The sequence below is a fragment of the Chamaea fasciata genome, unplaced genomic scaffold (genome assembly GCF_029207755.1).
Source record: "Chamaea fasciata isolate MVZ Bird 193981 ecotype frontalis unplaced genomic scaffold, bChaFas1.0.hap1 SCAF_19, whole genome shotgun sequence".
Classification (NCBI taxonomy): Eukaryota; Metazoa; Chordata; class Aves; order Passeriformes; family Sylviidae; genus Chamaea; species Chamaea fasciata.
In genome coordinates this window covers 9,732,992-9,750,629 of record NW_027094104.1, presented here as the reverse complement: position 1 = coordinate 9,750,629, position 17,638 = coordinate 9,732,992, and the positions used below count along the sequence as shown (strand labels likewise).

General features: G+C 41.1%; 1 protein-coding gene across 1 annotated transcript in view; it reads right to left on the bottom strand.

The window, feature by feature from the left end:
• The window catches only part of GLP2R (glucagon like peptide 2 receptor), a 25,394-nt gene extending 7,756 nt beyond the window's left edge, over positions 1 to 17,638 (bottom strand). Inside the window, exons 1-10 of the mRNA XM_066200863.1 lie at positions 17,628 to 17,638; positions 16,951 to 17,145; positions 14,295 to 14,364; positions 9,235 to 9,343; positions 6,974 to 7,078; positions 5,794 to 5,915; positions 3,620 to 3,726; positions 2,857 to 3,013; positions 2,173 to 2,332; positions 1,051 to 1,111 (exon numbers count right to left, since the gene is read on the bottom strand). Coding sequence (XP_066056960.1) covers positions 1,051 to 1,111; positions 2,173 to 2,332; positions 2,857 to 3,013; positions 3,620 to 3,726; positions 5,794 to 5,915; positions 6,974 to 7,078; positions 9,235 to 9,343; positions 14,295 to 14,364; positions 16,951 to 17,145; positions 17,628 to 17,638 — 1,097 coding nt within the window. The remainder of the gene's footprint in view (positions 1 to 1,050; positions 1,112 to 2,172; positions 2,333 to 2,856; positions 3,014 to 3,619; positions 3,727 to 5,793; positions 5,916 to 6,973; positions 7,079 to 9,234; positions 9,344 to 14,294; positions 14,365 to 16,950; positions 17,146 to 17,627) is intronic.

The following is a 17,638-nucleotide window of genomic DNA, read 5'->3' as shown; positions in this document are numbered from 1 at the left end:
ACATAACTTGTATTTGTATTCCAAAAGGAACTCGGTGAAGTTCAACTTTTTTAGGTGGCCCCCAAAAGAAATGGAATAAAACCAGGAACAGTTTCACCAACAACTCTGAAGATCTTTCCACATGAATATTGATAAAGGTTTCCCTAGACCATAAACTTCAGAACTATCTGGTCAACTCAGTCTTTGAATCCACAAACATGAGACCAAGCCCTCATCATGGAATTAACCCTACTTAAATGGTCTATCTGAAACTGGAGACTGGAAATGAGTGAACTGGGAATTGGGACCAGACATTCTGTTTCCTTGAAGCTGTCTCTTTTTCTCCTGCTTTGACCTTCTGATTTGCCCTGTTTCTTTTTGCTAATTACCCTGAGGTTCTGTAGGATCTCGGCTTGCTTGTCATTTACAATTTATATGACATCTGACTCCATAAATCCGTAATTAAGGTTTGGATGTTGCTCATTATCCATGTTGGCGTTGCAAATAAAATTCTCTAGAAACCACGAGAAATAAAGAGGAGAACAAAAGATTCCATACATAAACCACAAAGTTTGTGTGATGTCAGCAACAACTGAAGACCAGAAACTGGTGCTTGCCTGTTACTGTCACTGATGCCCTCACCAAATATCAGGTTTTGTCATGAGCTTCCATTAAAATTTACTTTTTTTTCTTTAAAAAGTGGCAGTGAATACAAATTAAACTCCAAGTGTCTCCAAGGGAAGCACTGGTCTCCTCTTCCAACTGACAGGAGGCTCTCCATGAAGATGTTGGTGCACACAATTTGCCTCATGTAAATGGATGAACATTTCAAGAACAGTGAAAGTTCACCCCGCTCCTTGCTAAATGCATAAGTAAATCCTAAAAAGAAAAATTCCTAGAAGATTTTAAATGCAAAAGTACTAAAGGGAACCTTGAAAATGTAACAAGTTTCAATAGGTGCTGTACAATCTGATAATTTGCTGCTCAGTTCTTGTTCAAGTACTGCCAAGGGCTTTCAGCCAAGCAAACAGAACGTCAGGATTACAAAGAACATTTTATTTCATAACCTACCCAGTGTTCTCCAGTTTGGATCTGCTTATTCCCCAAGGGCCCACAAACAGGATTGGAACAACTGAGAAGAAAAGAAGAGTCAATTCCAGCCAAGCTTGTAGAAGTGTGTGGTGCAGAGATTTGTACTTTTCAGTTTTCTGTTTAGAACAGTACAAAAATCAACTTCATCCTGGCTTTCCCCATTTGTAGTTCAAATACAAAATGACTTCTTGTGGTGTAGTTGAATCTTGCATTTTCAGACTGAGGAAAACATTCCCACATAAACACACTGCTGATCCTCTAAATTTCTGACCCTGAGAATTCAAAGTAATTGGCACACGAGGCCTCACAGACTAATTTAGGCACAGTTGTTGAACTTAAAGGAGTTTTTAGTGAAGGTGTGGAATTCTGCCTGATAATTAAAACAACTGACAAAGGATTGTTGTCCTGGACCCCTTCAAGAGAATCCCAATCCCCTCATTGATGTTCCCTGGAGATCATAGACTGCAGGCTGAAAAAAACCACCCTAAAAGGATTACTGCTCTGTTCCAATGGACTACAGGTGTGAAAGCACAAGTCTCAAATCATGAGCTACCACAAGCAGCGTTCCACTGAATTCTCAGCCCAATAACACACAGGGGATTTTCTGGTGGATGTGGCAGAAATTAAAGGAGGTTTGGGTCCCTGGGACCAGAAGAGGGGCTAATCAGGATTGTGGGACACTAACTAAGGTCATGGAGAAAGCTGGAGTGTGGCAGCACAGAGAGAGGGCCAGAAACAAAATACTCTCCCAAGAGAATAAATAGATTTCTGAGTAGGTAAAAGGGGAAAGAGGGAAAAGGGGTCTCACTAGGGTGGGAGATGGTGTTGGTGCAAAAAAGAGGGTCTGCAGGAACATATAAAGAATTTCTTCTTGTTCTTCCCACCAGGCATCTGTTTTCTTATGAAACAATTCCCTGATTCCCTCAAGCTGAGCTGCAGCCAATGTACCACTGCTGACATATGTCCATTTAAAATTGCTGGCTTCAAAACTAACCAACGAAACAGAATTCAGATTTTTTTTTCCCCCCCCCCTCCTTTACAAAATATCCTCCACTGACTCAGCAAAACACAATCAGTGCTTGGAAACAGTTCTGGACTTACCCCATCCTATCACAATATATGTCTGTAGCAGTCTTCGTTCAGAGAGCACCACAGTGATCAATAATGTGTGCAGATAAATTCCTTCCACTAACAGCCAGAAGTAATTTGCCCCAACAAAGTAATGCATGAAAAACTGGGCAGTCCTGCAAATGATTACAATCTGTAGGAGTGAGAGACCAGGAGTCATTGTAAATATCGATGTCATGATCTGCATGTGAGAGGATTTACTGGTGAGCTGTTAAAATAATAGCCACCATTAACACCTTGCAGATAAATTTCCTTGTTGACATGGGCAAGCTCCATTCCTACAACCACATACAAGAATAATTTATTCACAGTGGTCACAAATGAGACGTTGTAAATGAGTGCCAAATCAACGCAGAGATTTCTTTCTAAAGGCTACGAGGTGTGAATTGTTTGTAATATTGTAATATTTAGAAACAGCTCACGTGGCTGTTTCTAAATATTACAATCAATTAGTATGTTCTTTCTATTAATTTAAAATAAATCTCTTACAGTCAGGATTTCATTTTGATTACCCCAACTTTTCTCAACGAAATTTCAGCATCCAAAGCTCAACTTACAAACACCTCAACACTTGATGCTGTCGGGCAAACTTCCAAAACTGTAACTGTTATGACCACTAGAATCACATTTACTATTAGCTCTGAGCTAACACATTACCTCCGGACTGAGGTATAGTATCCATCCAGTTTCATCATTTGGTCTTTTTGAGTAAATATTGTAGTACACAGAGTCTTTTATGAGAACTGCTGTGGCACGCAAGATAAAGGATGCAAATAAATTCATATGGATGTAGTTTCTTGTGCAGTGAAGTTTTCTGTGGGAGAAAAAATAATGCACGAAATCCTCTGGAATATATTTAATTCACAGAAATGAAATTTTTAAAACCCAACAAAGGCCCTGCAAAACAACTGCTGTATTCATATTGTTGCCATCAATGGATTCTGCTTGGAAATTGCATTTGTATTGCTCCTTAGAAAAATTCAAGTTACTTACATGGAATCAACAGAATGGTTTGGGTTGGAAAGAATCTTAAGGCCCATCTCATTCTACCCCTCCTGCCATGGGCAAGGACATCTTCCACTTAGATCAGGTTGCTCCAAGCCCCATCCAACTTGGCCTGAAAATCTTTTAGGAATGGGACAGTTTCTCTGCATGACCAGTGCCAGGGCCTCATAGTAAAGAATTTCTGCCTAATATCTAATCTAAATCCACCATCTTCAGCTTAAAACCATTCCCTCTTGTCCTATCACTCCATGCCCTTGTCCAAAGCTCATCCCCAGCCTTTCTGTAGCCCCTTCAGGAACTGGATGGCTGGAAGGTACTGAAACACTGGAAAGTAAAGAATAACTTGAATTTCATAAAAAGAAGAGTAAGAGTGCAGGGCTCTGGACGTTTGAAATGCATCAAAATTTATACTGACCTGAGTAAAGAAAGTATAAGCAGAGCTAACACCAGTGAGATGAGAGAAAAGTAATATCCTATGGTGTACAACAGCTGTAACGTGGTGAGTAGTTTATGCTCTTCTTCCTGGGAACAAAGAAGAGAAATATGTTATGTGGGCAGGGGGACAGAGGAGAAACACAGCTCAGAAACTTTGGGGATCACCTTCTTTGAGTTTCCAGGAGCCAGGGCAGGATTCTGATCCCTGCTCTCCCTTTTGAAATAAGTGTGTGACAAAGACGCTCGCACCCAGAGTTTCTTTTTAAACACAAAAAGAATTGAATTAAAAAGAATTAAATTTAAACACTCCCAGAGTATCCCCAGATTCCTCCTGCACAAACACCATCCATAGTCCAAACCATGGCTGATCTTTGCCATGATTCCATGCACCAAGTGCATCCCGGTGGGTTAACAGCTGCAGAGATAAGTGACTGAACCTGCACACACCAGTGTGTGTGTGGCCTGCAGACACAGTCACTGACCAGCTGTGTCTGCACAGCCTGGAGAGTCAGCCCTGTCCAGGGATATTCAAACAGACTGGCTTCTGTCTTGAGTTCAAAGGAAAAAAAATAATTACTGAACTAGAGCTGTCTTGAATGACAAATAAGACCTCAGAGGAGGAAGGGAACTACTCATACTTTCATAGATTATCATAGGACATCCTGAGTTGAAAGGTACCCACAAAGATTGTTCAAGTCCATCTCCTGCCCCTGCACAAATTTCCTTTCAATTTGCCTAATTTGGCATTTCTTTTTCCTAAGTTTTTTCTATTTTCCCTGCTTATATCTACCTCTCAACTATTCAACCATTTTGCCCAAGGAAAGCATTTCTGAAGAGGGAATAAGATCCAGGATATGTGGCTTTCATAATCCATATTTGGCCTACAGAGCTTTTCTTGGAACCTGTGTCCTTTCCTCTGTGAGTTTGCTGTTTTTCTTGTCCTGCTACTCAGCACCAGGGACTTTAGCACTGTCTTCCTGCCAGAAGTTTCCTCTAATAATTTCATGCTAGTGAGCCATGCCTCTCTTGAAGAGGATGAAAATGCCCAGAGAAAGCAGTGTGGGTGCAGGAGATTCCCAGCTGTTAGCCACTCTGCTCCGTGGAAACATTCCAGCAGGTAAAAAGCTTGTAAAAATCTCAAGTTATCATCTTGGCTATTTCGATTTCGCAACACCAGAACACATGAAACCAAGCTGATGCCTCTGATGTGTGAAGACAGTGGCTCTGGGTTAATTCCAGTATCTTGGGGGGTCTCAGTCAAATAAAACAAACAGGTACAAGCCTGCATTTAGTGTTGGTAGGAAAGCTGGTGAAAGCTTTCAAAGAAAGATGAAGTAACATGTCTTGCAGAAAAAAAAAATCTGCTATCCAGAATGGTCAACAAACCTTGGAAAACACTCAGAACTTATGAATATTTATGACATTTTCATAAATAAACTGAAAGTTTGGAAATTCTTTTACTTACTATATAAAGAGCTTAGTAAAAAACGTAGTAATACACAGAGATACTAAACTAAAAATGTTTCATAACTAATCAGTAAGGCAGTGTTACTTGATAAAGTAAGAAACAGCACTCGGTCAGAATTAAAAAGTAAAAAATCGTGGTAATTGTGCTTACCTAAGAGACCTAATTCTGATATCTGCTAAGCTGAACTCCATGGCAAAAGAAGTTTGGCTGACAAAGTCCAGCCCCTGCCCTGATGTAGTATGAGAAGTACAGGAAGGCTGGCATTAGATTAGGGTGAATCCTCCAGTCTCTGACCTGCTAACTTTGAAATCACCAACTAAAAGCTCATTAAATGCTGAAAGGCTCAGAAAGGAAGTTGTCTGACTTTGACAGACTAATGTGATTTGGGGAGATGCTGGGATGCTTACTTGCTTCACAAGTTGCAGTGGTTTTCTATTTTATCAGGAGAAAATCAGCACATGAACACTGGGCTCTGAACAGAAAATAACTTGTGGCACCTAAAGCAGGAATCACCTTCTTTAATGTTTTCTCTTCTGCTTCTTATAAATAAAATAACAGCTTCTCATTTGGTAATTTAAATGAAATCTGAAGATTCTTTGCAGGTATTAAATGGAAATGTTCTGTCAGTTACTCAAGAAAGGATTAAGAAGATTAAAGTTTTCAACCGTAATATAAAACATACTTACATTTTTTTGGAAATGATTTTTCTCAGAACATTCTGAACTATCTCGCCAAATGTCTGTGGAATTTTCCTTTGTTTGCCAAATCCCTTCATCCAAGCAGACTCTGTATACATGTCCTACACTTCCTGAAAGTAAACAGAGTTTTCGTTTGAAAGGTCAAAATAGAGATTTCATTTTTCATACACGTTTGAAAGATTTCTGCCTTCCACCTCCACAACAGACTCTGCGCCACCCATACTCAAAAAATAGAACAAAACCCACTTTTCTTTTGTCTTTGCCAAAATATTTTTTTTATATTTAAATAGGACAAATTAGGAATGTAATCCAGCAGAATTAAATTCCCAGAATATACCTGTTTTTACAAGAAAACCCACACAGTACATCCAAAAGAGAAGCCTAGGTCTCACTTCATTCATTTTTCCTCATTAAGCTCATAAATGGGTAATTCATTGACCAGGCTGTTCAGTCAGAACTGCACACGGATTTGATTAGGGAATGACTTTTCTCTGTAACCCCTTCAGCAGGTGGGGTGAACTGATGAAGTTCTCTTGGTTTTCATTGCATTGCCCCAGTTTATACTAATTAGGAATTTGCTCATAGCATCAGAGGAACAGTGTGGGGACCCTGTTTGATGTTTGATGTTGTCCTTAACAGCTTCCATCCATTTATTTCTAATCAGACCTGAGCTTTTTCAACCATTTTTTAGTTGGAACTGTTCAAGGGTGGTAGCAACAACCAGAATACTTGGTTTTGCTCAGCTCAGAGCTGAGAGAATTGCTTTGGGAGCACAGTTTGTTGTGATGGAGCAAGAACTCTGTATGAATACTAGACACTGGAAGAAACCTTAAACCATCCATGAAACGTGATCAGAAATCTTCCTTTTGTAGAAATTCAGACAAAAAAAAAATCTCTTTTACGAATCTCTCACTACGAATAAAGCCCTAAAGGCAGTGAGGTTACATGACCTTGCAAATGTTGTTTTACAGCAGACATTACAGAGCTGTGGCAAGCACAGATGGAGAAAAACAGAGATTAAACATTGAAAATGATTTTGTGCCTCAGTTCAGAAGTGGTAGAAAGAGGTGAGACTCTTTCTGCCTCATCCACTTCAGAGGACACTGAGGCACCACCTGTCCTTCAGCTGAATTCCTGGCACAAACTCCAAGACAAGATCCCACATTACCATTTTCCAGCCATGGCAGGTATGAAGGACAAGGAACAGAGACATTTCCTGGGCGTGAGTAAGGCCAGCAAACAAACTGATCAAATGTCCCATTGCAATGGACTCCTGGGGAGAAAAGCAAATAAAAGTTATGCAAAAAGTTGTCCAGACAATGGGCAATCATGGAAATCATTTTGTACTGTTCCAGGTAACCTGCAAGCTACTCCAGAGCAACAAGATATTGCAGATAAATGAGGTTATATCTCTGGTAATCTCTCAGAGTAACTCAGTTTTAATCTTCACAGTTATCACATCACTCACAAGACTGAAGGATGAGATAAAACATTTGATAATGCAGAATTGAAATGGTGCAGGCAGGTGACAGTAACATAAAATAAAATGCATGAACGGCTGCCCTAGTGTCTCAGTTAGTTCCTCTCCTCCTTTTAGGATAACACCAAAGTTCTTCTCTCTTAACTTTAATGCTTTTGCTCATCTTAAGCCAGAAGAGAATATCCCACTTTATTTTCCTTAGTGCTTAGTAATGCTTTGAGAAACTTGTGTGGAAAAAAAGAAGACAAGGAGCAAGAAAGATAGCTCTGAGCTATCTCACCAGCATCTTTTTGGGGTGCTTCTACTAAAATACAGAGCACAGGATGTGCATTCTTACTTATTCTGTTGCACCTTTGAGACGAAGGATCTGTGTTATGATCCGTGTAGCTGTTGACATTTACAGCTGCATCTTTATTGTTCTTTTCCCCAATTTCTGTTTGCTCAAGTGTGGACTGGGAAGGCTGCCAGGAGGAAAATACCTTTTTTTTCTCCATTTGATGAAAGCTGAAGTTTTGAGTCCCTGTGTTTCTCTTGTACACTCACTAAAAACTACTGCCCTTTAATATCTTGCCGGGTCACCTGGCTCAGTTCTAATTGCCACCAAAGCCACGATTCTCTGCTTTCCTGGCAAAACACAACCTTCTTTTGCATCATGCTGATGTTTTCTGCACACCAGGTGCTCACCACAGGCTACTGACTTCTAGCTGCTCTCCGCTGTTCCTTTCTTTCCTGTCAGCATTGGTTGTAAGCCACCCTGCAGGTGCACTGGCTGAGCTGATGGATGCTTTGCTTTCCCTGCATTCCATGAAACCTTTTCTCCCCTCTGCAGTCCTCATCAGTGTCTTTTTGCCTCCTTGACTGCAGTCACACAGTCAGGAACTTGTGGAAGCTTCTTTTCTCCAGCTTTCTGTGTTTTCCCCTTCCCTATTTTCCATGAATGGCTCTGACTTCTGACCCCTCCCAGTCTGCAGTCACCAACAAATTTGCTTCCAACACCTGCCTAGAGCCAGTGAGTCCAATACAGAGAGCACAGATGTTGGAAAAAATCTTTTTCTGACCCAGAGATGGGGCCCCTGAGAGGCGTTTTAAAGACTTTTATTCCATTTTCAGTCTCATGTGAAGGGTGAGACAATACAGATGTTACAATTCACGCCATCACAATCAGAAGCCAAACTATTTCCTAATTACAACACATTATAAGTGTTTTTTGGCCTATCAGATTTTGCCACACGATGCTGCTAATGCTTCTGAGCCAATCATCTATTATTTTATTCCACATGGGTCCTGCTACAATGCATCTTTCATAGTTCTATTTCTCCAAAGTATCTGGTCTATTTGCAAAGTCATCATTTGAAGCTTGTTTCTAGTTCAATTTCTCTCTCAGCAATGTCTGTCCTATCCCATGGCCTTTCTAAGTCAGCATTTTTTATCTCAAAGTTTGCATACAGATGTACGAGACTATGTGAGCCTCCTGTCAGGCTTTGGAAATTCTCTACAAATCCATTTCCCACACACAGATTCACTTTTCAACTTTCCTTGGTGAACAGCAGCCACCTCTCTCCTAGCCCCACCTGGGACTCTTCCAACTCCTCAAACCAAAACCATGCCCTCCTTTCCAGGAGACAGACACCTAGCTGAGCTGAGCAGAGTTTATACATTCAGGAGTGAGATAATGATGGATTGTGAAGTCCCTTTTGGCAAACAGCAGAAAACTTTGAGCACCCAGTCGAAGGAGGGAGGCATGAATTCAGGGGGAGACACTGTAGGTGTGCTGCTCTTCTTCTGAGCGTCCAAAAGCCACAGAGAGAGGAGAATAAACACGGGACTTTAGGCTTATATTTGTGTCAGGTGAATTATTCTACATATAGAACTTAGGAACAGACACACAGCAAGACAATATTTGCATATTCCTGTTACTCAATACATTTCTGCATTGCTTAATTCCTTACCACTGTCTACAGAGGATTCCTGCAGCATTTTCAAGCATTCCTGTTTATATTTGTTCCATCCAGTAGTGGTTTTTTCCAGCAGAGAACCTTTGGCCTGGGAGTGAAAATACTGTACATGAGAAAAATCAGTTAGAACCTTTTTGTCCTCAATGACGAGTTTCTTTCCATTATAAAAAATTCTGGTCTGAGCACAGAAATGGAGAGGAGAGGAGAGGAGAGGAGAGGAGAGGAGAGGAGAGGAGAGGAGAGGAGAGGAGAGGAGAGGAGAGGAGAGGAGAGGAGAGGAGAGGAGAGGAGAGGAGAGGAGAGGAGAGGAGAGGAGAGGAGAGGAGAGGAGAGGAGAGGAGAGGAGAGGAGAGGAGAGGAGAGGAGAGGAGAGGAGAGGAGAGGAGAGGAGAGGAGAGGAGAGGAGAGGAGAGGAGAGGAGAGGAGAGGAGAGGAGAGGAGAGGAGAGGAGAGGAGAGGAGAGGAGAGGAATGGTAGGTAAAAAAGGTCTAAAGGGCTTTTTTGTTTTAGAATATTTTTAAAGATAACCAAGCACACCTGGTTGAGTAGTACACTAAAAAAAATTTGAATAAAACAGTAAAGCAATAAGCAATGGTATTTAGTAACTAACACCTTTCCTCTGGTGCATTCTGTAGTCCTGCCCAGCATTTCACAGATTTATTTTACCAGCAGTTGCAATTGTGCCATGGACATCTTCCTATTCCTCTTTTTCCTTTTTTTTTTTTTTTTTTTCTTAATAAACACCTTACTAAATTTTAGTTTTCCTTGCCCATTTACAGCTTTTTGCCTCAACAGGGCACCATTTGGCTTTCTTCGTGTGCCCATGGGTGAGAAGAGTCTTCACCCTCTAGATTTCCCACATAATAAAATGACAGACACATCCTTATCGTACAACACTCTGACTGCAGAGGTCTTCAAGAGGGCCACAGCTGATAATTGCTGTTTAGGAAAAAAAAAAAAAAAAAAAAAAAAAAAAAAAAAAAAAAAAAAAGCTAAAACCAGAAGAATTAAATGCAAAACCGCTTGGAGATTTGGGTGAAGAAATGCCTTATTAGGAGGAAAGCAGTTCAGAAAGGATAATGGGAGATGCTGCTTACAGCTCAGTGTTAGCATGATGGCTTGATCATTATTTATCCATAGAAAAATCCACCGTCCTAGTCATTGTCTGTGTAATAAAACCCCCTGGTCTCCTCAAACCAGAGCTTTGAGAGGCCAGAGCAGTCACAGATTCCTGTTACTAGAAGCCACCAAAAATGAAAAATTCATTACTCGTTGAAAATTACCAATACTAATGAGCAAATTTTGGAGAGTGAACAAAAGATAAGTTTTCTAAACAATCTTTTTACTACAAGATGCCTTTCAGTTCTCCAGGAAAAGTCAATTTCTTTTTGTCTGCACCACAAAACTGCCTTTAACACCTGTGGCTGTCCTGATGTTGTCTGAACGCGGTGATGTGCCAAGGGCTGAGATATATAACCAGAAGAAAATATGGCTGTGAATTTCACCTTTGTTCCTTTAAACCTACGGTTTGATTTTCATTTTAACGAAGAAAATCATGTTTATTCACTTTCAAAACAGGAACAGTGTTCTGGTGGGCTAGCTCTTATGCAGGATCACTATTTCATGCATGCTTTTGCTGTGTAAAATATTGCCTGCCCAATACTCTGCTTTTAGTCTCCCAGCCAACTTCCCACTTTAACCTTGAGGGAGTAGATAGACTGTAATCATTCTCCCGTGGATGGGCTTGCAAGATAAGGGGAGAATATTTACAGCAGCCATGAGAAAGGAATGCATGTTTCCAAAATAATTTAAAAAAAAAAAAGCATCCTGACTTCTCCCTCATGCAGGCCTCAAGAGGCTGGGAGCCAGGGGAGATTCTTCAGGCACTCGGGGGTCAGTGAACCTCCTTTGAAGAGGCAGAGACATGGAGATGACGCATTTGCAGACAGGACTGCTTGGTGGAGGGAAGAACACTCCAGTCCCTGATAAACAAATGAGTTAAACGGCTGAGGAAATGGAAAGGAAACCTCTTCAGCAGTGGCTACCTGGCAGCTCGTTTGGTCCCATTCCTGGGTTTGGGGTTGATGCACAGTCACGGAGAAGTTCACTCAACAAGAGTGAGGAGCAGACCAGGCCTAAATGACAGTTCCACATCACTTCCTGGTGGAATTGTCCGTTTCCTCAGATCTGCAGGCACGGTCATCTGCTGGATAAAACCCAGCTCTACAGAGACAGGGCAGCTGAGAGCGTTTTTAAAAATTTTATTCCATTATCAATCTCGTAGAAGGGCGAGACACAATAGGTGTAAAACTCGGCGCCATTCTATCGGAAGCAAAACCATTTCTTGTCTGCAATACCTCATAAATGTTTTTCAGCCTATGCATTTTTAGAGAGTTATTTTACTGTCCTGTGAGAATCAGAGAATGTCCCAGGTTGGAACGGACACATAAGGATCTCCCAGCCCAACTCCTGGCCCTGCACAGACACCCCAACGATCCCTGAGAGCTTTGTCCAAACACTCCTGGAGCTCCGGCCGCCTCAGGGCTGTGCCCATTCCCTGGGCAGCCTGTGATGCCTTAAGTTTTATCCTTCATGTATTTCAGGTTCTGTGCTGCCCAGGGGTGCAGCTCTGAGCTCACAGTCAGTGTCACTCAGCTCTGCACACAGCAGGGACACAAAACAAATCCTTTCCCAAATAGACACCAAGGACAACTGCTACAACTCTCAGGCCCAAAAGCACAAACAAGGGTGGGCTGAAGGGAGGAACAAGAAGGATGGGACTGCATAACCTGGAGCTGGAATTGGACAATTAAACTCCAACGTGCAAATGGACCAAAACTTATCAAAGTGTGAGACCTGGTGACCGTTTGTCCATTTTGTGACCATTTTGGGTCCACCTTGGGTGCAGCCCTGGCCAGGCTCTTGTCCTGCCCAAGGTGTGTCCTAAATGCCTTTTAATAAACATCTGCTTTATTCTCTGGCTCTGTCCAGTCTCTCTTCCAACTCAGCCATCCCATGGTACCTCCAAGCTGCCACTAGAAGGCCAACCAAGCAGGCTGGGAAGAAGGCACCAGCCTTTAGAGGGAAGGAGAAATGAAGGAAGGGAGACACTTCGAACTTCTGTCTCTGTTTAAGTGAAAAGGAGTCAACAAAAATTCAGAGACAGAATTACACAATGGTTTGGGTTGGAAGGGACCTTAAAGGCAAGAAAGATCTTGTTCCAACCCCCTGCCATGGACAGGGACACCTTCCCCTATCCCAGGGTGCTCCAAGCACCGTCCAGCCTGGCCTTGGACACTTCCAGGGATGGGCTGTGGACCCTGTGGCCCCACAAAGAGCCCTCTGCAGCTGGTACAGGTGGCAATTACAAACCCCAGGAAAGCTCTATAGTGATCTAAGTTTTGGGTTAGACACAGTGCAAGTTCTGTGGCAGAAACACAAACTTTCAGGGAAATTTCCCATGATCTCAGCCAGGGGAAACACTTTTTTGATCTGTTCTGCAGTTTTTCATGTCTTGTGCGTTTCAGTTGCCATTCGGCTTTCAAACAGGACTTGTGACTTGGGAAAATTAAATTCCAGTGTCCGAGACAGAAGCTCAGAAAGTCCATGCTCTTTTACCCTAAGACACCATTTCAGGTTGTCTGAAGTTTTTTTGGTAAAAAAAGAAACCGTCTCAGCCCGCCAGCCTGGCCCCTGCTTGCACTGAAGTTCACCCGTGAGGAAATTTAATCAAAATTCCCTGGAAGGGTCTGGCCATGTATTTAGATTGCACCAAGAAGACACTTTATAAATTTGTTGGATGCAGAAGAAAATGCTGCCTGAAGCATTTAGGAAATTGATTATATTTGGTGGCAGATCGGTTCAAATTTAAGTTTTTCGTAACTGACCACGGTACAGTCAGAATTTCACCCTTTTAATTTTTTATACTAAGCTATCACTGAAATGAAATATTGCTGTTTATTCAGACCATGCTCTTATGGACAGAAAAAAAAAAAAAACCCTCAATTTAGGCATAAACTAAAAATAAATGCTGAAAAATATTTCTTCATTCCTTCAGCCATGATCCGTGTTTAGTCTGATGGATATTTTCCTGTCTATAGAGTTTTTTTGCTAGAAAATACAGAAATAGTGATTTGTGGCTGTTTTTCCTTTAACTGTTTCTGTCTTCTGAAATAAAATATAAAGAAATGCAGCACATATTTCTTTAAACAAGTTGCACGAACCACTATGACAAATCAATCTGCTGCGATTAGTTTAGCAAAGTTTTGATCTCACAGAAGTATTTGTTTTAAAAATTTATTCAAATCAAGACTGATATTAATAAATAAATACGAATTACTAAAAACCGACATGAAAATTTCCTTGATGTGAATGACACTGAGATATTTTCTCATTAAATACCTAAACCCCTTCCAAATTATAAGGTAAGTAAGAAGCAAGCATTTAGAATTTTGTTAAGATTCAGGGAAAAATAATAAAAATTAAATGGTTTAGTGGATATCTACAGGAAATTAAGGCAGAAATCTCATACAGATTTATTTTCTTTCTGTACGAAGGTGAGGTGCAGAACGAAACCAGCCAGATTTCACAAATTGGAAATTCAGTGCTCACAAGTTAGAGGCTAAAAAGTAGTGCCAGAAACAAATCAAAGCTGGGTTTAGAACAGAGGGAAAAACAGTAGAAAATAAATGTGATTCACAAGAGTATTTTTTATCTGGTAGGAAAACTGAAAAACAAATATAACTCAATACCGACCAACACTGGTATGAAAAGTGATTGTGTAAATGGTTGTAAACATAATTAATTCACTGTATGAATGAGAATTAATAGAATAAAACTGTAATAAATGTCCTAGCCAGAGAGAGTTCTAATACAAAACTCGACAGCTTTGCAGCCGTTATTTCTCATGACTAATTAGTAATAAAAATCAATTATGTCGGAAGGATTTTTGGTACAAACGTGCTGTTTAACGCTAAAATTAAATTAAAGTTAAAATCCTAAATGCCAGGAATTCACTTTCATCCTGTCCATTATCAATTATTGAATTAGCTTACCTGTTTGACAAGAAACAATATCATGATAGAGCTGGCAGATGTTGGAGGTATCCTGGACCAGAGTCCCATGCTGGGATAGAGAGCAAAAGGTGTCACCATGCCCACTCAAATAAATTTATCCCCAATATGCTGCTATTTCACTCTGTAGATCAATTATATATATTTTAAAAAAATAAAGAATAGAAGTTAAAAAGTCTTCTTTTATGAATGCCACTGTTCCATGAGTCTTCTCTCCAAATAAGTGAGGAAGTCTCCTGAAGTGTTTAGCTCTGCTAGACTCCAACTACGTTTTGATTTTTCTGGTTAAAGGCACAGAGAGCTTAGTCTAAACTTCACAGCAACTCTGCTTACTGCAGCTTGCCCATTAGCCAATAAGAAGTCAGAAAATTCTTTGAAACATTAAAGGGCTGATCCTGTTCCTTGAAGCTCCACAGGAATTTTGCCAGAGATTTTTCCAGAATGCAATCCAGCTCCACGAAAACACACACATATATATTTATACACACCTCACGAAACCAATAAACGACACCTTGGGACACAGAAAAGCTTTGTGCAGGAAGCTTGCTGACTCAGTAAAAGTGGATGCTTTTTGATTTTGATTTATGGTTTTATGCTTTTTTGATCGCGTTTTGTCAAATGTGCACAGCCAGTGCAGGATCAGGGAGAATCTAAACGTGGAAAAATAAAATTATGTTACCAGCAGTCAGGTTTTACCACGATTCTTGTGATGTTCAGTGTTTTCTTCAAAGCTTCAGTTGCCAGGTGGATGGTGGCTGCCTTGGTGTTACCCGCACACATTTGGTTTACACACCCCTCAACCTCATTCCAGCAAAAATCACTGCATGTAACACTTTGCCTGAAGGAAGCTCCAGCAAATCGATTTGCTCCTCTCTTATTTTCTTCCTTTTTTCACTGTTTAGACAGAACTAATTATAAATACTCCTGCAATTCATTTCTCCTATGAAACAGAGCACTGTCCCATGAAAAAATTGGTTTGAAAGTTGTGGTACCAGCACTGCTGGGGCATGAGCAAGAAACTGTCTCTGGGAAACATCTCAGACTGCAGCTGTCATCCAGAAGGCATCGATGGTTTCACAGGCCTCAAAAGATATTTAATTACAGCCACATGCAGATTACTCACAGGAATAGAAACAGAGATAAGTGTTTAATCCTGGGAAGGATTCCCCTCCCTTCCTCCCTCCTGCTCACACACTTGCCCTCAGCCCCGTTCTCACAGGTGCTACACCCCTGTGAAAATGCGGTGAGACAGAGATGTAGGAAAAAAATAACTCCTGGCTCGAGCTGCATCTGGTTTTTGGGTTGTGAGATTTGCTCTGCCTTTGTAGACCAGACCTGCTTGGTCTTGCACTCTGTTGCTGACAGCTCTGCAAGCTGAGCTGCTCCTAACAACCCAAAGCAGGCATTTATCCTGTTATCCTTGAGTTTTGTGCTGCGACTCAGCAGCTCGGACATCTTTGGATAGAGAGTTGTCTTGAAAATCCAAATTATTTTCATTAGAAGATAGGTATGTGACTTCATTGTCTGTCCTGTGGAACCATTCTCCCCCAGGGCACGTGGGGTTTTTTGACTTTACAGCTGTGAAATGAAGCAGTGAATTACTAACACCCCAGCTCCTTTTGGTTCTTTGCATCACCAAACAGGCAGAAAAAAACGATATAAATATAGCATGTCAAGGTGGGAAATGTTCCCTAGGGGAAAGAAAAAGAAATGTTATTTCACAGAGTGAGAAGATGCACATATTAAATAAGGATAATTCAACATTTTCTCTAATGTTTCACCTGACTTGGACAAAACTTGTGTTACGTGTTCATGGAGGCAGACTGGGCAGTGCCCAGAAAACCATAAAGAGCAAATTCAGGTAATTTAAGACTTTTATTTGTCACTGGTGGAACTCTGAACGTAGGCAGTCACCTTTCTAGTGCTGCATGCTGTGAAATGCTGTAGCTGACCAACCAGTTTTAGCTCCTTGTGAGGATTTTTTATAGTAAGAGTCACAACTGAATTCAATTTAAACAGTGTTCAGTGTTACAGGAGCATTTGGAACTGTGAGATTTTGTTTATTCCTTAGCTAAGAAATAGAGGGATTCCATCAGTCGGACTCCACCTCTGATCAAGGTAAAAAAGCATGTTTTGTTTGTATAAATAAAACTTCAATGACTGCACCCTGGGGTACTCCAGTACTCCTGTGTTCTGTGTGTGATTCATGGGGCAGATTATCATTTATTGTCACACTTCCTCATATTTCTCTCCCAATACTTTGCTGCCAAGCAACACTGTCCTTTATTCTTAATCTCCCCTGCCACATGATTTCTGGTCATGCCCAGATCTCCTCTCTCTGTCTTAAAACTCCCAAGCTAGCACAGTTTTCTGAGAGGGATGAAGAACGGGATGGTGAAAGCAGGCAGGTGCTCCATCAGGCAGACAGAGGTGTAAATTTACAAAAGGGAATTTCCAGAAGAATTATTTCTGGAATAACTGCTGCTGCAGTTGTGGAAGATGCCGGCCTCCATCCCAGAGGCAGACAGCCGGCACAGAGCCTCAGCAGCTTTTTCCCTGAGTTTCCTCTCTTTAGTCTTCTCCATCACAGCGTTCAGCAGCAGCTACTGGTGTGAGGGCACCAGGAAAGTGGCCAAACCTTTCTGCAAAGGAGACACCAAAGGGGATCTCTGCATCCGCTTCAACAGCCCCGAGGGCAACAACAGCCAGGCCGTGCAGTACATCTGGGAGACAGGGGATGACAAGTTTGTGGAGAAAAAGTTCCACACTGGCATCTGGTACTCCTGTGAAGAAATGATAAATGAAGACGGTGAGTGAACCCAAAGGAAATTTACTTAATATAGTAAACGCGGTTCTTCCTACTTATTTCTCCCCTCTGTTTCACTATTATGGGGTTTGTACCCATAAAAAGTTGCTATTCTGTGGCAAAGGGGAGCTTGGAGGGTATTCCTAAAAAATTCCTGATAAACTCTGCAAAGAACATTAGCCTGACAGGTTGTGGTTTTGATTTAAGTGACAGGTTGTGGTACAGATGAAGATTATTTGGGTTTTTTTTATTCCACTCACCATAACAGCGAGTTAAATGACTTTTAACAGGAAAGCGTTTCATCTTTCCAATGTTTTTATTCTGGTAGTCAAAAATGAACGTACTTGCTTCAAAATGATTGCTTCTGATCCCCTATGCCAACATAAAAAACCACAAGCTGATTTATTTATTTTTTTTAATCATTTGCACTAATATATCTGTGGGATCTAAATTAGTTCCTGGATTTCCTCTTGAGCACAGGTATTTCTGCTTTCTTACTGTGATCTCACCTTGCATACAT